The following is a 24,999-nucleotide window of genomic DNA, read 5'->3' as shown; positions in this document are numbered from 1 at the left end:
CTCCAGTGCATTCTGTAGAAAGAAAAGTGCAGCATGTTCCTTGAAAATCTGGGAATTTACCCATTCATGGTATACATTATGACGCTGCTAAGTGCATTCAAGTCATTCCTGACTTATGGCAACCCCTAAGGGCTTTTCTTGCCAAGATTTATTCAAATGAGGTTTGCCACTGCCTTCTCTCCATGGCTCAGAGACTGACTTTCCCAAGGTCACCCAATGGGTTTCTATGGTTGAGTTGGGAATAGTTTCCCAGATTTCTAGTCTAATACTCAAACCACTTCACTATATGGCTTTCATAGTGGCACTTGCTCACCATCATGACACCCCTTCCGGCCAGTGCTGTTTGGCACTGTGATGCACGTGTGTCATCATAACACACCCCGTGTAAATGGACACGTGCCATGATGGCACCTGGGTAACAGACTAGGATTCTCGGCCATGTGGATGCCGAACCCGAGGCCGCATACAGGCTGGCATAAATTGCTGGTCTGTACAGGGCCATTTTGCAAGTAAAAAATAGCTATTAATACAAAAGTTAAAATTCAATAAAAACACAAGTTTAAAATTTACTACTATTTCCACATTCATTATAATTAAGTCCATAGAAAACTGATTCATGGATGAAGATGAATGAGATTGCTCGTGATGCTGCTGTGGCAGAGGACAAAAAGGAACTGGTGGGTTTTGCAGGAAGCCCTTTATGTAGGGTGGCTGGAGGTGAGCCAGGCTACTACCAAGACATTGTGTGATGGAACTGTACATGCTCCCTTTCATCCCTTGTAAACATGCACCGTTTCCTTCTTCTCTCCAGCTGCTACTACATTTACATTTTAGAGTCCTCAAGTCAAAGTTCCATTTTTACATATAAAATAAAACAGTAGTGAAGGGGCAAGAAAGGTGCAGCCTCCAAGCCCCATGCTGCCCCCCAGGCCATTTTTGTGGCCCCTAGACCACCTCAATTTTTAACAAATGCCCCCAAGGAGAATGGTTGTAGTTCTGCCACATTTTAGGGTCCCCCAGATCACTTTAGTCCCAGGGGAGGCCTTTTTACTAACTGGACATGACATCTGCTTCAAACCAAGCATAAGGCCTTTGCTTGGCCCAAACTGGTCTAGATAGCCTTTTGTTGTTGTTGTGTGCCTTCAAGTTATTTCCTTAAAGTGTAGCAAATCCCCCCCCCAAAAAAAGTGTATGTTACTACAGGAAAAGGAATATTGTAACATATTACTTAGAATATATTACTTCCAAGCCCTGATGAGAAGCTATTATTACCCACTGATTTCACCTCAGTTACTTTATACTGGTTTAGCACCTCACCACTTTTACATGTACACAAGTGCACTCACAGACAAAATACGTTTTCACCATAGTGGCTGAGTACTAGTATGACATAGAGCAGGATGGGGGGAGGAGAGATATACATGGCAGCTATAACAGGTAAATATTAAATAAAGGGAAGATATCAGAGAAAATAGGTCACAACATACACATTTATCCCTCATTGAAGCTGCAAAAAACAAATCCACCCTTGTATTAATGAGAAGTCTTCCCATATCAGAACCTTCTCCCCAGAGAAAAAAGGGTTAAATGTGGGAAAAGATACAGTTGCATTTTAATGGGTCTCAGTGTCACAGGTGTAAAAAGGTAAAGGTTTTCCCTTGGCACGAATGTCTAGTTACTGTAAGGGGCGGTGCTCATCCTGGTTACTAAGTTGAAGAGCCAGCATTGTCTGAAGATGACTCCGGTGGCCACATGGCCAGCACGACTGCACTGAATGCTGTTACCTTCCTATTGGAGTAGGAGGAGATACAGATGCATTTTAATGGCTCTCAGTGTCACAGGTGATGAGACAGCAATTGCCAATGAGATGGGCAGTTGGACACAGTGTGAAGCTTTGAGATGTTTCTGGGCAGATAAAAAGACTTGAGAGTCACCACGAGGAGAGAGTTGAAAACAAAGGAACATCTGGAGCAGGGGCTCTATTTTAGGAAGGCTGGTTGAGTCCTGGCTGCCAGCTATCTCATGAACAGCAAGGACTACAAATCCTACCTAATCTGTGAGTAAGATCAGAAGAATGTACTAGCCACTCACATTAGAATACTTTGATTATTTTCTTGATTTGGCTGAAATGATCTACTCTGTAACTTACACTTCTATCTGTGCTTGAAGAGCAAGATGATTTTTCATGTAAAGAGATACGCTTTTGCTTAAAAAATTCCTTACTTAGAATAAAGCCTTCCTTTAAAAGCACGCTGTCTCTATCATACTCATTTTCACATGTCTTAGCTCAACCTGGCCATTCCCAGGATTTGGGGAAAGGGGGGGGGGAGTGTATCTGCAGCATCATAGGCAGAAAGTGCAAATGGAATCTCCAACAAGGTACTGGCGTGTTGTTAAGAAGGAGGACTCAAATCAACAAATGGTGGCAGCACGAATTGATTAGATAAGAGAGGTGGTTTCAAGGGGTCCCATCCAGCTCAGGCAAAAGCAGAAAACCCTCACAAGGTGGCACTTTGGGTTGTGCATGTGAAGTTAAGTACAAACAACAGGGGAGGTTTGTCTGTTCTCTCTACTTTCTCTGCTTCTTGTTTCTACTTCTAAAGGGGTGCTTTCGGATAGGGTAGGAAGAGGGGCATGAAGTGGACAGACTGCTTTTATTCTCAGTCAGAATCTGAAGAGTTTTGTGTGCTCTTGCAGCTTGTGTCTCATTTTTGAGAGTGTTGTCTGATGTCTGGCTGGCTGTAAAGGAAAAGGAGACTGCAGACCCTGCTTGGGCTTTAGGAGAGGGACCCAGAGAAACTCACAACCCTGCTTTTATATTTTATTTTGCTATATGAGTTATCTGTGTTATTTCTCCTGAAGAAGAGAAAGCATCTTTATCCTGAAGAAGCTTATGTCAATGGATTATAATGCTGAGAGCCATATTTATTTATTTAATGGTATTAATACCCCACCCTTCAGCCCTAAGGGCTCTCAGAGAGGCTTTAATACTTTATTAAATTTAAATACTAAATTATTTGTAATTCAGAAACACAAGTAAGAAAATCCATCCCTGATTTTACACATGTATGAGGTGGTGGTGGTGGAAGATAATGCACAAGGAAGTACAAGAGAGATAAAGATCAGTGTTTCTGTTTCTCAAAGCTATCCTGTATTGCTGGAACATCTCTTTACCTATGAAAATCCTATGAAAAACCAGAGAAAGAAGATGAAGTACCGAGGGCCGAGCGATGTGGTCTGTTCCAGGCCCTTACATTAGAAAGGGAAAGTGTATCTTAATAATTGGCCAATCTCCAAGGTATTTCAGATACTTACCTATTTGAAGACCCTATGGAGGTGATATAAACACCACTTATGTCCATGGGAACTTTCATTCTGCAAGAAGGGATAACAACATACACTCCAAAAACTGTAAGAGTGAAAGTAGTAGCCTACTACTCAGAGAAGTTGTTTCTGCAATTCCCTGTTCTTCAAATGCTGCTATTTTTTAAGAGTTTCTGTTTCTGAAATCATATGCTGTATGTTACACAAAACATTATTTACAAGACCACAAAAGGAACCTAGAAAGAGATTAATATAAATCACAGATTCTGTGGCATAAATGCCATGACAGGACTGCTCTATTTATGGAAGCCCCAGCCAAGCTTTCTTTCCAAAGAAACACAGTTCCTTTTGAAATGTCAAGAAGTCAAATGCAGGTAATTGAGCATATCCTATGTTACGTCCCACCTCAGTTTATATAAGCTCCACTCTTGTTCCTCCATCATGCAAGGTCATTTCTGATGTGGATTTTTTTTCTTCAAAGGCTTTGAAATTCTGTTTGAGATAATCTGAAACTCACTTGCCATAGTAAAAGGAGCTCTGGTGGGTCACCCAGCCCTGCCTCCAGCTAATGGAAGACATGCCCACAACCTGAGACGCAAAGACTAATAAAGGGAAGGGAAAAACACAATGGCCCCATTGGCCTCTGCCTGAAGGAACTGATTTTCATTTCCTAGTTTTCAGAAAAAGATTTGCAGTGTTTGGAGTTTTAGTAAGCAATATATTCCAGAAGCCTGGAAAGAGCATCTTTTCCTTGACAATTGAAATGAACATTAAATGAAATCTGCAAAGCTATTTTCCCTTGCACAGTCAAGAGCTGACAGAAGGGGAAGCAGAGAGGTTGCATAAAAGACAAACATGAAGAAGCTGAGAGAGAAAGTGTAGAACAATCATCCTGAATCGTTTCTAAAATGCTGTAATGGGATTAGGGTCACCCTGAGAGAAACAGTCAGATAAGAGGAAATGTAATGGGTTTTCCTCATATACTCTTCAGATTAAAATGTGGAAACATTCTGTGCAATTATTTTCAGTAATTTTAAAGAAAATTCTTGGGTAAGCACCAGCCAAGGCATCTCACTCTTTTTTTTTCCTTGTTGGTGATTATGCCATCCTGAAAGAGAAGCTCATTTTCAAATATGTGGTTTATCCTACTGCTTTTTACAGCAGGGTAATCCACAGGCTCCCCTCTGCTCTAAAATAATCTGAGCCACACAGTGATCTTTCAAGATTGCCTTGTAAATTTAACTCTTTGCAAATTCATATTTATCCCATACTTAGTGCCAGCCCCACTAAATAGCAGTTCTACAATCTGTTTTATCTCACCCTGCAATGACTTTCTATATGCACAGCTGCCTAATTAGCAAGAAACTGGAGCAGCAGCACTAAAAACTGCTGCAGCAACAATAAAACAGATTTTAAGACTGAGATACCCTGGGTTCTGAGCCTGCAAGAAATCTGTTTTCAGATACATTCAGCACAACTGATCCATGCACATCCTGCTGTATTATCAATTATACTCCATTTCTACACACAATTCTCTCACAAAGCTGAGGGACTTAGGTCAATTATAGGTCTATTCTGCACTACTGCCTTACAACAGAAGAACCCAAAACATTTAGCAGATATTAATTGGGCTTGACATTCCTATAGCACTTTTGGTGACTCCAGAGCAGCAAAGGGAATGCCTCTTGCAAATTAGATAGGTGGGGTCATGTTTATACAAATTATGTCTTCTCATCAACAAGGCAAATGCCTGACTCCAAATAAAAACAAATAGATAAAATGAATAGTCAATCAGTCCCTCAACAGAGGCACTCTACATCCCTTTCAAGTAACTGTTTTGTATTTCACCAGCATATCCTGCTTTTGCACAAAACCGACAGCTACAACTGCATGGTGTTTCAATGGATTTGTCTTTTCTGTAAAACACACAATTTCCATCTCCATGTAGCGTCAACACTTAACTGGGCATTTGATTGCTCTGATTCCTGCCTGTCACATAGACAGCAAGGAAAAATGAAATTGCCAGCATTCAGTTGTGCTGCCAATTGCAGCTGATGCACTTCCATTTTGTCCCCCTAATGCAGTGATTCAGACCAATTTGCTCTGAATGGTATCACCTTGTTATGAAGAGCACGAGTAAGGACTGATAAGGGAAAAACTGGTATTTGGAGTCATACTTCAAGAGTAAACCACCCATCATGTGCAACAAAGTCTTACATTGATGTATACGGTCTAAGGATACAAGGTCAACCAGGTCACAGCATCGCAAAATCTGCCATCCAGTTAGGAGGGAATTCTGTCAAAGAAAACTGGGGGGGGGGGGGGGAGAGAACGTCTCTAGATTTCCATCTCTTCAATAGGTCTCAGGTCCACTTAACATATGATACTGTTTCCATACACACAAAAATCTGTGCACTATTCTGCATAAAATAGGACATAAGTATTCTGTCATGGCTACATATCTAACGTAGAAAACTAAAATGCACTCCCTGTTTTCAAAGAAATTTTAAATTTTGTAAGACAATACAGGAAAGATTCTTTCCCATACAAGGATATATCTCTAACAAACACAATATTGTGTGATAGCTCCAGGAAAAAAAGTGTTTGGAGAGAAGGTTAAGAAAAAAGAATACATTCATCCATTTAACATGAGGAAACCTTAACTATTGGTCTCAAAGAGTTTCCCAGTGTGACCATCCACTATTCCAACTCTATAAAGCTGTTGGAGTATTGCTACTTTTGATTGAAGTAGAGAGAAGCTACAATCACCTAGTGTTGCCAATGCATCAAAATCCTCTGTTGTTACATTTCTAATACAACTTAGCTAAATGATATAAAATTAGCTAAGGAAATCTTTTACAACATGTAATGAGAGCATGAGAACTGGTACAATGTCATTCCTAAACTTGTAAGCATCAGTGGTCACTGATGGCAAAAATCAAACCATGCAGAAAATTGTACCAACAGCAATTGGACTATGAGGGTGGGAAGGGGAGGAAACACCATCCTCCCTCCCACCCACCTCATCTGTCTTCCTGTGTCCTTCCCTTTCTGGCAGGAATCCAGTAGTATACACTTAAATTCTCCTAGACTGAATAATGTGAAGTGAGAAAAATCATAAGGAATTTCTGTCCTACAGGAGCTAGAAAGAAGAAAGCATATGTATGATTAATACTAGGGTGAAGAGGAAGTGCTGAAAGATATGAAAAACACGCAGATGAATGTGGTATCAGCAGGTATGGGTCTTAAGTTTGTTTGGAACAGCATGCACACAGAATACTGCAGATGCAGGGCAACACACATAGAAGAAATCCAGTCAAGATAGAGATGATGTTTCTAGGGAACTTAAATGTGATTGGATACTCTGAGAAAACAAGAGTCCTTACACTTTAATTCATGCCCTTATGATCTATAAAGTTGACTACAATAATGTACTCAAGGCAAGAGTATCGTGAACATTATCCTACATTGTAACTAGTACAGAATGCTGCTGCTTGTCTTTCTAACTGTTTCAGGTAGTCAATGGTATATTTGATTTGTTTTTCAGCTAAAGTACTTGCTGATGGAATTCCAGTTCCTCTGAATCACTTCATGAACTGGGATTTCCAGAATGAGTCTCTAACTTTGCACAGTAAGAACAAGTGTGAAGCCTGTGTTCCAAATCCTTTTGGGGAAGTAAGATTACAATAGGTCCTTAGAACTGTTGCCTTGAGGTTATGGAATAAACTTGCCCAAGGTGAATTTTCATTCCCTCCCCATCCCCCCAGGACAGGGTCACTGCAGTATGTAACGGCAAGTAGTTCAGGCCAGAATATGAATACCAAAGAAGAGAATCCTTCTATTTTGGGATGTGAGTAATCCTAAAGACCTTTTCCTATGTCCTGCCTTTTATATACATGTAGGACTGTAGCATTCCTTCACTTGGGTGATGCACTGTGGAAAACTCTCTACACTAGTCCTAAGGACTAAAGCGCAGCTTTGGCACAGCTTCTGCCCTCTTAAGATGTGTGTGTCATTTAAACAGCATACTTCCAAAGTGACCCGAAGCAGCTTTATTTTGACCTGTCTGTACGGGCCCATAATAACTTATATATTACTACAATTTTATACTACTATCCTTACTATGATTGTGTATTTTGTAAGATAGTTTGAATGCAGGATGAGACAGAGCACCAGTGTGTGAAATAAATAAGCAGATTTTTCAGTAACATCTTTGTTGAAACAAACAAGACAAGCATTATGGCATGAAAAGCTCCTCCTCAGCTTTGACAAACTCATCTCACAGCAAAGGTGAATATGCCGATTATCCCTCACTTCTTTCACAGCTGTTGTGTGAACCTGGTCAAAGTGCTATGACTAACATAACAGAGCATTATTCTGGCACAAAACAGCATCAGTGTTTTGATCCTATCTCAGAGTTAGGGGGAAGAGCATATCAATGCCATATCAATTTAGAATGAAGATATTATTTCCTGATCCCCTCCTTGATGGATTGCTCAAAGACCCTCCTCAAGGCAAAAACATTAAGCTACAGAAAGAAACTTTCACAGAAACCATTCTCATTATTCTGCTCAGTTCTGCTTTTTAGGTATTTCCATTCCTATGTCCAAGCCAGTAACACGACTGAAGTGGAGACAAAGGTGGCCCTCAACAAAAGGCACTGTGTGTCAGCATATAAACCCAAGCAAACATAGCATTTTTATGGGTATATTTTGGGTTCTAAAAGAATTTATGACCTTTATCCTGAACAGTTTAGTGTAATAGTTACCATCTGAAAGCAAAAACATTAAACCACTATATGGGAAAGTACTGGAAAATAAATCAAAATATGAAAATTCCCTTATTGAAACCCATTATGATATAATACAAAAACTTGATCATAAGGGTCAGCTAAATTTAAAAATGGAAATTCACATTTCTTCCCACCATTTAATGAGTTTTGAGTATGAGTCTACACATGAAGAGAAGAACACTCTCTAAGTAAGAACGGACAAAAATGGTTAGGGCTCTTTAGCTTATGCATAAAGTAGCTAAACAGGATATAAAGGTAAAAGTATTCCCTGTTAACAACAAGGTTGTCAAGTCATGTTCATCTCCGTTACTAAACTGAAGAGCCAGTTTTGTCAGAGACTAATCTGTGATCATGTGGCCAGCATGGCTGCATAGAACACTGTTTATCTTCCCATCGAAGCAGTATCTATTTATCTACTTGCATTTGCATGTTTTCGAACTGCTAGGTTGGGGGGAAAAACAGGATATACTGTACCTGACCTATATAAACTCATAAAACACAAAATATTTCTTTAATAGTACAATCAATACTACAGCCAGAAGAAAAAGAAGGAAAAAAATGGGCAGAAGTTGTGTGTTTTCAAAAACAAAACAAAACCAGGACCCTTAGACCTGATAGATAATCCCAAATTGTGCACCCTTCCACCTGAAAAGAACTGAAATTTGGTAATGGAAAGCAATAAAAGGATTCAATATACCCCCAAGATTTCATGACTTGTTTTCTAGCAACCCGCATTCTGGAAATTAATAACCTATAACCCCTCCCTTTTGTTGTTTTCAGTACTTTTACAAAGTTTAAATTTTAATGATAAAAGTCTGTTAAAACATTCTCTGCCATAAAATATTCCCAAATGAGTGCTACTTACTGTCTGCCTCCATTGATGACATCAAGCAGCACAGAATTACTGCTGGCACAACATATGCTGGGATGCTGAAGTTAGGCACCATATTCCAAAGAGGAGAAAGTCACCTTTACTCCAAGGCAAGCAGTCAATACATCCAGTGTCACAGATGCAGATTTATTCCTGCAAATCAAAGAAAAATAAGAAATTGATCAGACTCCAAACAATAAGACAATTTTTCTATGTCAATGAGCGGGTGCCTTTCCCCATATTATTCTTTACATTATGCAATAAGTAAAATAAAAGAGAAACAAAAGAGAAAGGCGACACATGGGTTGCTTGCTTACTAAGTTTTATGTTATCACCACAATGGAGGTGCCTACATTTTATTTCTCAAGATTATTCTTTATAGAAGAACTTTTTTTATTTGGGTTTTTTTTGGGGGGGGCGGTAGCAAACACTGTATCTTGGGATCACTGGCTTTTAAGAAGTCCTCAGTTCATAAGCAGGGGCCTTTTCAGAAATGTTCCTCTGTATATTGCTTCATATGTATGGGAGAAAGTGTTTTAAAGGTCATCTTTTTGTGAAATGATCTGTTTACAGAGAGTTCAATTAACCCCTCCCTCTCTATTTTTTTTAAAAATAGCAATGTAAATCAAGAGTGCAAAGAATCAGATTGTGACTGTCACACTTGGTGTGGAGAGGACCAACTTTTCTTCAACAATGTTGCCACAACTGAAGTCTGAACTCCCGCCTGTTGCTTGCTTCTCAGAGGAAAACTTACATCTATGCATAGTTTTCACCTACTGGACAAGGAGCTATGAAGGGATTTAAAATCAGTAAAATGGCATAGTGGACAGAATTAACCTTCTACTGATTCTGACAGTCATTTCACCCAATCCTCGCTATTAATTTATTTTTTAACAGTGCAAGAGAGTCCAAACATAGATAACACAGATTATCTCATCTACTTTGGCCCCAGGTAACAGCTCTTTCTTTCATATATATTCACACTGTGAAAATAACTTCAAGCAGCATTTTACTCTAAACAACAATAATCAGATACTATAGAGATGACAACCTAATAGTCAAGTATGTTCATCCTCACAATAAAAGTACCCAGTGCATGGGAAATATCAAATCCACATTAGGAAGAATGAACCTCCTTGTTATTCCATAATACCATCAGGGAAATAAATTCATATATGAACCTAGGTCTATAAAAGATTTATCACTTTCAGGCTCAAGATGCTATAAAGTCTGTCAAATACAGCTGATGAACAGAATGACATTTTATGGTCCTGCTCTTTCAAATATCACTTATTGTCCTTCCTGTAATATTTAATCAGTTTAATTTGGAGATCAAAAGACAAAAGCTTTAATGGCAGATTAAAATTTACTTTTTGTCTAATCAGTTGGTGGAGCTACAAGTGAAGCCACACCAACATGCACATCCTACACATCTGCTAGATCCCTGTATTGTTTATTTTACAGAACTACAGTTTAAAGGAAAAAAAATCCTTATAACCAAATGTTCCATATAACCAAATATTTAGTTCAGGAACCTTCTTCCCCCACGAGCAAGAGCCATCACTTCTTTAACCAGCTTCAAAACAGAGTTGAAGACCATCCTGTTCAGAGAAGCGTTCCCAGGCATTGCATAATTGTCGCTTGCTATTTGATGTTCTTTTGGTGCCTGTTTTATTGAACCATTTCCTGTACTGCTATGTACTGTATTTTCTGGCATATAAGACTATTTTTAACCCAGGAAAATCTTCTCAAAAGTCAGAGGTTGTCTTATACGCTGGGTTTCGTCTTATAGGGTGGGTACTGAAACTTCCGAGCCAGAGTGGAGAATCTGTGGGCTTTGTATACAATCCAGTCCAAGCAGGCTTTGTATACAACAAGTTTTCCTCCTAGGTACCTACATGTCATAAGCATTTGAATTAAAATTATCATATTGAAATCAAATCTTATGTCTTTTTAATTTTTATTTGGTGTGCGTTGGAAGAGCGGTAGTCTTATACGGTGAGTATATCCCAAACTCTATATTTTAACTGGAAACATTGGGAGTCATCTTATACTCCCAGTCGTCTTATACGCCAGAAAATACGGTACTTTATATGTATTAGCCTACTAGTCCCACCACCTTTCCCTTCTCCTTTTATGTCATGTCTTTTTAGATTGTAAGCCTGAGGGCAGGGAACCGTCTAATTAAAAAGATTGTATGTACAGCGCTGGGTACATTTACAGTGCTTTAAAATAAAGGATAATAATAATAATAATAATAATAATAATAATAATAATAATTTATATTCAACTATAAGTCGACCTCATGTATAAGTTGAGGGCAGGTTTGGGGAACAAAGTTATGGATTTGATATGACCCTTGGATAAATTGAGGGTAAAATTTAGGGACATGCAACAAAGAATCTAAATGATGAAGCATAGGAAAAGAATGCCAAAGAACATACAAAATTATGGCAGGCATAACTGTTTTGGCTCACACTAAAGGCTGGATGGAAGACAGAATAGAGGGAGGTCAGTGCTATCAGGACAGATTGCACTCTTGACTTTCACTAAGGGATGGTTCCATTTTTAATAAGAGTTAAAGTATAGTACTTACATTGACCCATGGATAAGTCAACCTAGGTTTTTGGGGTCAATTTTTTGACTAAAATTTCTAGACTTCTACATGAGCATATACAGTACTACATACAAAGAAACTAATATCTTATCTTCAGTATTTCTAAAAATAATTCTATGAAAATTTGGTAACATATATGTCTTTCAGTTTAGAAGACATTTGAAAAGCTGGAGGTACATGTAAAACTCAGCAATGTCAGCATCAATTATCTCCCATCTTGCTTAAGAGAAGTAAATTCCATTAGATAGCACCCTTTTTCATGTTGATCCAGGTGTCTTCTTCAGTCTAAAAGGAAGACTCCCTTTTTTCCTCTGATGTTGTTGTTGATAGTTACAAAAGGTGGTTCACATAGAATATTTGATTCTTTTAAAACCAAGGCTGCGTCTGCACTACACACATAAAGCTGTCTGGAACCACTTTAACTGCCATGCTAACACTGGAACATCCAAAAGGATGCCAGCAGCTGTTCCCCGCTGCACACCAGTTATCAGCAGTGCATTCAAGCTTTAAAGAACACAGAGCAAATGTAGAAGTACTATCACTAAACTATAATACAATTAATACTCCACCATGTGTGCAACACATCTATAAAGAGGGATGTACAGCACACTGTTCTCCAGTCTTCTCCCTCATTACTATTATGTGGTCATTCAACTCATAGTCTTCAAATCATTTCTGACTTATGGCGACTCTAAGGCAAATCTATCACAGGATTTTCTTGGCAAGATTTCTTCAGAGGAAGTTTATCCTTGCCTTGCTCTAAGGCTGAAAAAACGTGACTTGCCCAAGATCACCTAGTGGGTACCATGGCTGAGTGGGGATTTGAATCCTGGACTCCTTGAGTCCTAGTCCAGCACTCAGACCACTACTATCTATATCATACTGGCTCTAGTATCCTGACTGTGCAGAAACAGCAGGCTGGATGGGAATATAACAACAACAACAACAATTTTATTTATATTTCCCACCTCTCCCTGCGGATCGAGGCGGGATTATAGCTATAAAACAATTACATATAAAATACAATCGTTAAAACAATAACATTACTATTAATTCACTAAAATAACGGTTCATCACTTAACATCAACTAACATTCACACTAACATTATTATTATTATTAACCTTTATTTATGAAGCGCTGTAAATTTACACAGCGCTGTACATGCAATCTTTTTAGTTAGACGGTTCCCTGCCCTCAGGCTTACAATCTAAAAAGACATGACACAGAAGGAGAAGGGGGTGGTGAAGGGAAAGGGTAAGAGGTCCAGCAGTTCCTCTCAACCTCCGAGGCCTGGACCAAGGCAGATGGACTGGAGGGAGGGCTTGGCTTCATAATGGAAGGTTAATCATTATCCAGGGAAAATACATACTCACAAGTAGGATAATGCATATACAGTACATAGCAATACAGGAAATGGATCGATAAACAGCCAACAACAGAACATCAGATAGTAAGCGACAATTATACGATGCCTGGGAAGGCTTCACTGAATAGGATGGTTTTCAACTCCGTTTTGAAGCTGGTTAAAGAAGTGATGGCTCTTGCTTGTGGAGGAAGAAGGTTCCAGGAGTGAGGGGCAGCAAGTGAAAAGGGGCGAATCCGAGATGGGGCAGAGGAAATCCTGGGCTGGGACAGCAGACCTTGACTACCAGAACGGAGGGCCCTGGTGGGAAGGTGAGGAGAAAGAAGGTCGGATAAGTAAGGAGGGGCCAGTCCATGGAGGGCTTTGAATGTCAACAGCAGGAGCTTATACTGAATGCGGAAAGGGAGGGGGAGCCAGTGAAGGGATGCCAAGACAGGAGAGATGTGGTCAGAGCGGTGGGTGGAAGTGATAATGCGTGCAGCTGAATGCTGGACAGAGATTAAAGGACGGAGGTGAGAAAAAGGAAGCCCAGCCAGGAGGACATTACAGTAATCAAGTCGTGAGATCACTAGGGCATGGACCAGGATCTTGGCAGTAGAGGCGGAGAGATATGGTCGGATTTTGGCAATATTGTACAAAAAGAATCTACAAGCCTTGGCTGTGGTCTGGATCTGAGGGATACACGACAGAGAAGAGTCAAAGATAAAGCCAAGACTGCGGGCTTGCTGGACTGGTTGAATGGAAATGTTGTCCACAGAGACAGAAAAGGAGTGTTGAAGGTTGGGCTTAGGAGGAAAGACAAGAAGCTCCGTCTTGGACATGTTGAGCTTCAAACGCCGATGGCGCATCCACTGTGAGACAGCTGTAAGGCAAGATGAGACTTGCTGTTCAAGCCTTGGAGAAAGGTCAGGGGCAGAAAGATACAGCTGGGTGTCATCGGCATATAGATGGTAGGAAAAGCCAAAAGAGCTTTTCATTCATATGAAAGGTATGAACATAAGCTTTGCTCTCATTATAACAACCTGGTGAACTGTGCACACCCAAAGATGGGTGAAGAAAACAATAGATTGCATCCATGGATCTGAAAGGACTTCAGTAGTCCCACTGAAGAAACTACTAAAGCTGTTCTTGGAAAGGGATCTTGTAGCACCTTTGAGATTGAGTGAAAAAAGTTATAATATAAGCTTTCATGGACTTGGTCTACTTCCTCATATGTAAGAAGTGAACTGGTGCATTCAAGTCTATGAAAGCCTGTGCTACAACTTCTTTCTTCGATATTCCAAACTAAAATAGCTATGCCTCTGAATTCTACCCCTACTAAAGCCATGTGAACTCAATGTGAAAGAAGATGAGCTCTTCACTCCTCTTTTATTTCCTATGTATCAGAAACCCTGTGGATATAAATATTCATTCAAAGTTGTGGTATAGGTCTAAAAACTCTTGACATGTTTACCAGTAAATCTACTATAACATAAATACAATATTTGAATAGTCTCTCTTGCTTCATTGACAATCTTTTTATTCATCGTTATAGTTGTGTCCAACTGTGGCACATGAATCCCCTACATTCTCCCCATCTCTCTGGGTAAATATGGCATGCTTTTATTTGTATTGTGCTCAGTGCTGGACAAAGAAATCAAAATTTAATAAAGAAATGGAAAAAATCCAACTTAAATGCTATCAACTGTGTGTGCATCATGCATGATTAGATACAAAGTTGATCTATCTGTTATCTAAAATAGCGTATTACTCCATAGGCCAACTTATCTTTCTATTTAAACCCCTATATCATCTAATTCTTTGGGGCAACATCTCATTCTTGATCTATAAGCTAATTGATACCCTGCATGTTGAAAGTTTTTAATAAGTACTTAAGCTTAAAATACTATTTGTATGGTGAGCAGCAAAAGGAGCGTTGAAATGTCCACAGGAGAAGATATGAAGTAATTCATTTCCCCATTTATTATATAGAATAAATATGTCTACAACACAGTTAACATAAAGAAGCTGTATTTTTATATTTCAGTTTGGATATTTATTGCTTGCTTTAGAGAATGAAATCTTCCAGAAACATCTGAGAGTCAAACAAGGTCCAGTCTGTTTCCAGCTCTTTCAGGACTGCAGGAAATGCAAAATCCTGGAAAAATCCAACAGACTACAGCTAAAAATCCTAAATTAATCAGCTAAGAATATTATTCCTGCTAACTGAGAGGTTTTAGCAACTATCAAACTACAAGGTAAAACAAACATACATCTCTTGGCTAATGACAAATTATTTTAAGTATTAAGTGGTTTCTCCACACTCTCAAAAGGCATTAAAAATCTCACCTACCCATCCCATGAAAGTGAAAGAAGAAATACGTGAGAAAGCTGTGCAGAAAGATTGGAAATTCAAGCAGAACAGGGAAATCTTATTGCAGAACAGCAACTAAACCTCGTGAGTATTTCTAATAGGAAGAGTGAAGTATCTTCTCAAATCTAATAAATGGGTCACTACACTTGAGTAGCAGACTGAATAGCTAAATGAGAAACTGAATAGAAAATAGGAGGCACAAAGCACTTTCACAAAAAGAAAGAACACTTCTATTAACTTGTCCCAATTTGCAAACAAAATGAGGACAACTAGTGGAAAAGACCTGCTTCCAGCCTCTGACAAAGCAATCAAGAGACATGAAATAGGAACTTATATCAGAAATTCTATAGCAAACGGCCACCTCTGTGCAATTGTGTTAATTTCTGCGATGGAAATCAAGAACATTTATTTTGAAATAGAAAAACCAAGATGAATGTTTACTCTTTTTGAGCAAGAAAATGGGTCTTGCTTAGTTTTTCAGGGCAAGAGTCAACACAGCTGAGGCAAGACAGGAAAAAGAACCAACACTCAATTAGGAATGTCTGGCAATACAATTCATCACTATGTGAGAAATCTGGTGCTGCAGTGAGAAATGAATATCTACACATTCATTTCTTATATGCCACCAAGATAGGCAAACAGCACCATCTCAGAATCTTCAGAAATATGCTGACTAGGGCTGCATCTACACTGCAGAAATAATCCAGTTTGACACCAGTTGAACTGTCATGGCTCCATGTTTGGGAATTCTGGGAATGGTAGTTTGTTGTGCCACCAGATCTCTTTGACAGAGAAGGCTAAATGCCTCATAAAGCTACAGTTCCCAGAATTCCCTAGCATGGAGGCAAGATAGTTAAAGCGGTCTCAAACTGGATTATTTCTGCATTGTGTTTTTGACCTATTTATACTAAATTACTAGTATTTAATCTGTGACCATTATATGAAGTTAGGCCATGTGAACCCTGAATAAAGATATTAGAGGTATATACTATTCAATAGCCTCTTCCCTGTGCTGTGAACATCAATCAGCCTGTGGATTGGAAATGAAAAGGAAAAAAAATATGAGGGTACTTATGACAGTGTGCACACACTACTTGGTGAGGAGGCACTACAATAGGAACACTCAATGACTCAGTTTGGGAATACTGGAAAGAAGAAACTGAAAGTTGTTCAGTGGAGTGTAAATAGATGAGAACAATACTACGAGAATTATCTGCTACAGTAGTGATTTTATATATTGCTCTGTTTATCAAATATAGTATTCTTGATTACAGCATTCCTTTCAGTGCCTCAATATATTGTGAGCCAAGGTTCATCATCTCAATCCCATACTTTTCTTTTAAGTATATTATAATATGAGTACTATTAAATACTGTATCTATTCAACACTGTTGTTATTAGACAACCCATGTTAGTAGACATCTCACACCTATGAAGTAGTATTGCCTTTTGCCTTCCGCTTGTTTTAAAATGGATGAAATGACAAATGAAAAAGCTACAATACAATGTATAAAAATTACAAAATCTCAGGAAGTACTCCAAGAAATTAGGTAGAGAAAGTATGAAGATGCTGCAAGTCCAAAAGCTATAATAAATGGAAAACCAATATGCCAAGACAAGAAGACAACTACAAGCATGATACAATGTTAACAGAGACCAGAAACACTGGAATGTACATTGAACAATCAGAACTCTCTTGATGAGACATCAGGAAACAAACTAGTCTCTCAGAAGTCTCACCCCACCTCCATCTCTATCTACTCTCCTTGACATAAAAAGACAGTAATTCTGAGTGGCGTCAGTAGGGAGTGCAGACCAGAGGGTGACACCCCAAAGGGGGTTGTCACCCAGTGGGAGGGTACATGCAGCATGGCTGCTGGGGAAGTGAGAAAGGGTGTCATATCTTTTTCTTGCTTGCCCAGAAGCCACAGAGTCCCTTCCATTTGGTTTTTGGTGTGGCTGCAGCCCACCAGAGCCCAAATGGACCTCTAAGGACCCAGCCTACCTCCCCACCATATGACATCAACCACCACCACCGCAGTATGCCACTGAAATTACCATATTTCTGAGAGTCATCAAAGGCAGCACAAAGAGCTTTGTGAAAGTAATGTGAGAAAGAGGAAGTATCTGCGATGTTGAGGTCCCCTTCAGAGACTCTATGCATTCCTGAAGAGATGGTCTTTGTATTGTTGTTACTGTCCAGCAGGCAAGACTTTTCCATAAGCACAAGACTTCAAGACAGTTTTGTTAAACCAACTATGATGTCTGGCAAGAATTATGCATCCTGTTGTCTCTCTGAACACTCTCATCATCAGCACTGCACAATTCTCATCCTTTAAACTGAAAGATAAGGAAACTGTGTGCTACATTATCCTACTCCTTTAACTGAAATGTATGCAATATTTAGAGGAATACATCTAGCAGTGCAATTCTCATCATGGATAACTGACTGATTGGTACAAAACCACACTTCTACAGAGAAGCAGCTTTGTCATGGAACAATCCTTTAAAGTGCCACCTCTCTCACCTTAATCCTGACATGATTTATGATCAACTCATGTGTAAGCAAGGAGTGAAGTCTTTTATTACTGTTTTATTTGATTTAATTCCCATTTTTCCTCTCACTCTACTACACAACATTTTTTCAGCCTGATCTGGATGTACTCAATGTTGTAGTGATGAAGACAACTGCAACTAGTACTAGACAAGGAGTGCAGCATATTCTAAGCCAGAGGCTTCATGTGAAAGAACTAATTCTCTGCTTCAGTTTGTCAGTGTGTCCAAAAGGAACGATTCAGTCTTTTATATCTTTTGAAAGAAATGAAGTACTTATAGCTAATAATGATGCTCCACATACCCTGTGTGTGGGTCAATTCAAATATAATGTCGAATCATATTTAATGAACAAAACTATTGTAATAGCTTTACAATACAAATCTATTATACCTTTTTCAGCACTGGAGGCTACTAAATTGGTGACAGGAATACTGAACATACTGCATATGAAAGAAAATGTCTGTATACTTATACTCAGTAAATTCTTGTTTAGGACTTTAACATTACATCCTAAACTATGGGTAGAGTGAACCATTGTTTGATTTGAAGGTAAATGAACCTGTGTAAAACTTGATAAATAAAAGGCATTTTATTTAGTTACTAATACAGTGAGTCTGTGCCATATGCGGGCTCCTTATAGGCAGCTTTCAGCATACGCTGAAGCCGCCTGGGAAACAGGCGAGTGCCCCGTGCGCGCGCATTGCCATGCAGTGAGCACAAGCCCCATTATATCCCATGGGGTTCGCGAATGGTGTGTGCAGCCATGGGAAGCGCGCGGCCGCACAGTGAGCATGAGGCTCAAGCTTACGTGTTTTTTGCTTTACAGGGGGGGGGCACGGAACGGATCCCCCGCATAAAGCAAGGGCCCACTGTATACTAAATAACCTGTGTTTCTTGCAATATGGGACCTAAGGCAGCTCACAACAATGGTTAAAACTAAATACAGCTTTAAACAATCATTGCAATAAAAAGTTTACAAAATTATGTAATTAAAACTATCCTATAAAAAACAGCAATAATTTAAAATTATTGTGAGAAATCAAAACATAACGCTGACAATTACAGTACAGAAGCACCCCTAATGAAAAAATAACCCCTCTGCAACAGCCAGTTAAAAGCTCAAAACCTATGTAAATAAATAATGTGTTTTCCTGCCAGCATAGACAGAAAATCAAAAGTTTCTGAATCAAAGAAACACAGTAGGAAAAAAAAAAATAGTGCAGGATAACCATTGAAAAATGGTTAGGCTGACATACTAACTTCTATTACGCACTAAGACTGCTGACCTAAATTCCTAGGATTACAAAACAAATAAATTCCTTTAAAACCATTTAAATCAAAAACTATACATCTACAGTTCTTCACCTGAAGGGAGGGGAATTGAAGTTTTTTAGATACCAAATCCTATCCTAAAGCCCAAGTGAAACCGGTCTAGGTAATCTGTCTGCTGAAACTACCCAACCACCATACACTCAAGCACTTTGCCTCAAAGGTGATGATAACAACTCTGGCATGGCTCTGTGTCCTGGGAGTTCCTCTGCCACTCCATGGGCACACTCAATCTATCTATCTCTACTAGAAGTTATCAGTCAAGATGGACATGGGTCAAGCTTACTAGTCATGGAAAGGACTGATTCAAGCCCTTTTCCCACAGCAATTAAAGCTGGTGCCAAAAACACTAGAAGGGACACTGCACTAGATGAAACACTGCATGCTTCCCTGAACAATGTGATAACTGTACATGAAATATGACTGAAAACAATTCCAAATAAGAAAGAAAGATTGTGGCTCACAGATCTAATCATATTTTTTTTTAATTTAGCAGATTGTCAGACCAAAAGAATTGGCAAAGCACAAAATTACCAACAACAAGAACATGGTGCTTGGGCCAAACAAGAGACTACAGAAAGCTTATTTCTCAAAGAAGGTTGTGCTACCATCAATGAGCAAAAATTTTTTTGCATAGTTTTCTGTCCTGTATGATCACTTGCTGTCTAGAGGAACAGTCTGAATGATATTTTCAAAGAATATTTTGTTGAGTTTCACTCTTTCTTGTTTTAGTCTAATTGGACAAGAAATCTATTCAAAAAAGATAATACAACCAATAATTCCTATAACTATTTTTAGCTGCCTGTTCTATGTCTGGCTGAATGAAATGGACTGTAAATTTTGAAAAGGAGATGAGTTATGTAATGGACAGTATTAGACCGATCAACCAAGCAATCAGAATACATCCTACTCCTCAAACACTCTGCGGTTGATACCTGTTGTAGTTTTTTATTTCCTCCTGCACATTTTTACATGAGCACATATATTGCAGTGTTTGCCCCCATATGACCACTCAGTGAAGGACTCCTCCAGATGCATTTCCCATCATCCTTAACCAATACAACATTTGCTGGTTGACTATGAATGAAGGGAATGGTAGTCTAACATTTGAAACCCCACTCCCCAGGACAAGTGGAAGTGTCCCCAGCTACTACTTGTGAAATGCTGCAACCTGAGTCCATACATTTTGACTTGGATTTAACAGCCATGCCATTACTGATCTCTCTTTTCCTTGAACATGTAACATGAACACAGAACTTGGAAAAGGGAGGGTTGCTTGGTTTTGCATTGGCTTTTTGCAGCAGACACTGAAGTCCCATTGAAGGAAGAGGAACCAACCCTCCTGTCTAGGTTAGTCTCCCTCCTTTCTCCTCTGGCTTTTTTGAGAGGCAGTAGGAGCAAAAAAGTACTGCCACCAATTTTTGCAGAAAAGAGAAATCTGTGTATTTTGGTGGTTTAAGTGTATGGGTGGTAGTGGTGAGGCATTTCTTTCCCACAAAGGCCCAGGGAGAAGTGGGAGAAATAAACTCTCTATGAAAGGAGAAAGGATTCTGCTTCCCATCTAGATTTGCAGAAGGCAGCAGTAAAATGAGTTTTTCTAGGTCAGAAGAAACATCACTCTGCCTTCAGCTTTCTTTACCAGAAAGAAGGCTTCTTTCACAAGCATGAGTCATTCACTCCTAGCAAGAAGCTGGAGGACTACATGGAACCTTGATACTGGGACCACAAAAGCCATATAATGGGCAATGAAACTTTAACACTGCTGTAATTATGGGGGAAGGCACATGTTTCAATAGAAACATTTCTGGCATACCAGACCTGAAACAGATAAAGCTTTTATTTTAGCTTTCCCTACAGTAGCTGGAAGATCAGCCTCCATTTGGTGCAATGTCCCCAGTCATTTCCATTATAAACAGTCATCCCTCCATATCCATGGATTCTTTACTCATTAATTCAACCATCTACAGTTCGAAAATATTAAAAAATATATAAATTCCAAAAAGCAAACCTTGATCTTGCCATTTTATATAAGGGACACTATTTTACTATGCCACTGTATTTAATGGGACTTAAGCATCCACTGATTTTGGTATCCATAGGGCATCCTGGAACCAAACTCCAGTGGATACCAAGGGCCCAATGTACCCAGAGCCACCTGACAGGAAAGAATTAGGCTTTCCCTTGCCTACTTCTTTTCTTCATGAATACTGGAAGTGATTTGTCTGTTCCCTGGGCATTTTTTTTTTCCTATCCATGACTTGGCTGGGAAGTGATTGTTGTCAACCAAAGTCACCTTGAGTCCAACAACAGAAAATCTATTAAAATGCCTTTCTTGAAAATTATCCCTTTACAATCACCTCAATTAATGTATGACAATAGCAACAGCATTTTGCAATAGCATTTACATTTCTATACCACTTAATAGTAAACTCAGCACTCTCTAAGCGGTTTACAATCTGTAAGCCAACTGCCCCCAACATGCTGGGCACTCATTTTATGGAAGACTGAGTCGATCTTGGAGCCTTCAGGGACTGAACGCACAACCTTGTGGTTAAGTACAAGCATTTAACCACTGCACCACCGGGGCTCCTTAACACCTATAAGGTAAGTCTAACTGCTCACTGGCTTACCCAATGTAGGACTCTAGCTACTTTCAATATTTGTTTTCTTTTTCTATCATGCACATTCACCACTTACCTTCCCTTCTCCTGTATTGTTTTTGGGTATTTCATTAACCTGATGAGACCTGAGCAGAGCTGTTAATGGCAAGGTGACTTGGAGGTCTCATAGGGTTGCCATAAGTAAAAGCTGATTTGATAACAATGGCCCTGGACAGACGGGCCCTTTAGCAAGTCCTGGCCATGTGCTAGGGTTGCCTCGGGGCGCCGTTTCCAGATGCCCCGCAACCCTAGGATGTCACCAGGACGTCAATGCCACGTGGTGCCGTATATACAGCGCACGTAGCAATGACGTCACTGCTGCGCACTGGCCAGATGGGTGCGTGCAGCAGCGACGTGCTCGCACTGCTGCAGGCAGTTTGCAGCAGAGTTAAAAGGAGCCGCTTTTCAGCGCTCCTTTGCTTTTCGCGTATCCGTGCCGCACAATTTGACTGCTGCAGCGGGGCTACGTGGAAAAGAGAGGCGGCTCTTGGCCACCTCTTTCTGGCAGTCTGTACCCCGTCACTGACAACAATGGTTTCATTAAATATACAAACTGGCCTGTCAGCTGTATTTTGCTGTATTTACACCTTCAAGAGTTAAGCTAACCTCCACATCCAAATCATACTTTATTGAGCAATTTATAGAAAGGATGAAATAGGGATAACCATTAGGAACATAGCTGGCTGTCCCTCTTTACTTCTAAGTATAATGCGGATCAGCCTGCCTAACTCCTTGCTAGCCTACTAATACAGTGGTGCCTTGGGTTACGAAATTAATTCGTAACGCGGCCGCTTTCGTAACCCGAAAAGCCTTCGTAAGCCGAATTGCCATAGGCGCTAATGGGGAAAAGCCGCGATTCCGTGCGAAAAAGCCGAAAAAAGCACCAAAAGTTTTTTCGTAACCCGAAAAAACATTCGTAACCCGAAACAATAATTCCCTATGGGATTTTTTCGTATCCCGAAAATTTCGTAACCTGGGTATTTCGTATCCCGAGGTACCACTGTATGGGCAATGGCAGATTTTAAAAAAAAAGAAAGACATGTGCTCATTCCAGATCTTCCCTAAGAGTTGGATATTTTAACCTGGTCACCCCCTATTTTTATAATAGTGTATGTTTATGCAACTGAAACAAGATGTACTGTTTAAAAAGTTTAACTTCTAACCCTTTGTGTTAAGAAAAGAAATAAACCACCTGTAGAACACCAGACCTGACCATGGCCTTTAAACACACAAACACACAATCCACCATAAAAAACACCTACTCAAGAGCTCCACTATTGCAAATTACAAGTGTATTTTCCTTATATCTCTATTATACCTTATAATTTTTATACATCTTGATCACCAAGGGAACTGTCTTCCAATAATAGACTGGTTCAAGATAAACCTGGATTGGAAAAAAAATCCACCTCAATGAGTTATGTACCTCACAAAAGGAATCAGATTTTGATAATTAAGGGTTTTCATTTTGACAATAAATAGAAGGACCTTTGAAAAGGGCTGCCTTCTATCTCTTATCTCCAATACGGTCATGGCTCTGCTACCAATGTTACTCACTCTTTCCAGACTACAATTTTTAAGTGACCTTGTAGATATGTAATGGGAATATAGACTGTGCAGCCTCTTGAATAGGTTTTCAGTAAAAACGCTACTGGATTTGCTGAAGGAATAAAGTTACTGCTAGTTGATTTTTCAATCCATTCAGGCATTAATGTGCTGAAATGTACACTTCAAGTCATTATGATCTGATTCAACAGTCGCACACACATTTTACAGCACTTAGAAGGAAAGTAATATTAATTCTTTTGCTTGCCAAAGCTTACATTCCTGAAGGCAAAAGTTTAATGGAGTGGTGGTGGTGGTGGTGGTGGGGACCCAACAAAATAAATTTAATGGTGTGAAATTTTAAAACATTACCCTGTTTTCAAAATAAAGAAGAAATGTGTAAATATTCAGCAGTGTACAAATACATTTTTCCCTACAGCAAACAAATTATCAAGCTTGTCACCCTCAAGATTTCCCCCATCTTTAAGTTTATGTTAAACAGGAACATGGAGGTACTTACTGCCACTAGAACCATATCTCACAGTGTATCAAATTTCTAGGGATGTGGAAATATCAGGGCTGTCATTACAAGTATGTTCTCAACACCCCTCTAACTGTCTTCAAATGATAACATATATAACATTCCATTCAGCTTTGTCCTTGCGTGCTCCAAAATAGCCTCTGTATATACATACAAATACACACATGCATGTGCTCATCTGTAAGAGTGCCAGATCTGTTCCCATGAGGCACTGGCACTCCAATTCTAGTCTGATTTTTTCCTGAAGCCCCACACATAGCAAAATGCAGTGTACCTTCACATTGTATAAACAGTATATAAAGCACTATGATTCACTTCAATTGAAATGGTTCCATCCTATGGAATCCTGGGATTCTCAGTTTAGGGAGTGATATATTTCAGATTTTTTGACAGAGGGCTCTAGTGCCTCACCAAACTACTAACACTGGGATTCTGCAGTGATAGCAGTTAAAGTAGAATCAAAGTGCTATCACTGTCTAGTGTGAAAATCCCCTTACTAAATAAAATTGAGCACAGACAAGAGAGAAATGGTTAAGTACACTCAGATGCATAGAAGCTACTTATTTAGAATGACACATAATTTAGAACAGGGATTCCCAAAGTGGGCAGTATTACCCCCCTGGGGGTCAGTGGAAGGTTCAGGGGGGCAGTGAGGGTTAAAGAGGGCAGCAGGGGGGGGCCTTCAGTCAAAGTATTGATGTGCAAGAAAGACAAAGGGAACCAGCAGTCTTTAGGCCATGGTGGGGATGAGGATTGCACGGAACTTTTTTTCATGGTCCTCAAAAAAACAAAACAAAACAAAACAAAACAAACACCACACAGTTTCGCTGATCGTTTTGTGTGGTGGTGTCTCCCACTCTTTGCCTGCCCATATGACCTCACTCCTTTACCAGTGTCTTTTGCTACCAGTGGCAATTGGGAAACTCTCATAAGGCTTGCACACAAGGCATTGGTTTTGTGACTCAGAGTGTCACCATTTTGGGACAGACTAGAGCACAGAGTTAGAGCACATGGTGGCGAGCGAGAAGTGGAGGCAAATGGGAGCTT

The 24,999-nt window shown here is 39.5% G+C and overlaps 1 protein-coding gene across 13 annotated transcripts in view; it reads right to left on the bottom strand.

The window, feature by feature from the left end:
- PTPRF (protein tyrosine phosphatase receptor type F) overlaps window positions 1-24,999 on the bottom strand; it is a 581,399-nt gene that overhangs the window by 392,601 nt on the left and 163,799 nt on the right. For all 13 annotated transcript variants that reach the window (XM_042463894.1, XM_042463898.1, XM_042463897.1 and 10 more), the window contains one exon: window positions 8,982-9,140. In XM_042463894.1, the coding sequence (XP_042319828.1) occupies window positions 8,982-9,063 (82 nt within the window). In that variant the 5' untranslated portion in view covers window positions 9,064-9,140. The remainder of the gene's footprint in view (window positions 1-8,981; window positions 9,141-24,999) is intronic.

The sequence above is a fragment of the Sceloporus undulatus genome, chromosome 4 (assembly GCF_019175285.1).
Source record: "Sceloporus undulatus isolate JIND9_A2432 ecotype Alabama chromosome 4, SceUnd_v1.1, whole genome shotgun sequence".
Taxonomy (NCBI): domain Eukaryota; kingdom Metazoa; phylum Chordata; class Lepidosauria; order Squamata; family Phrynosomatidae; genus Sceloporus; species Sceloporus undulatus.
The sequence above is the reverse complement of the archived record's forward strand: the minus strand, read 5'-3'. Positions and strand labels throughout refer to the sequence as shown.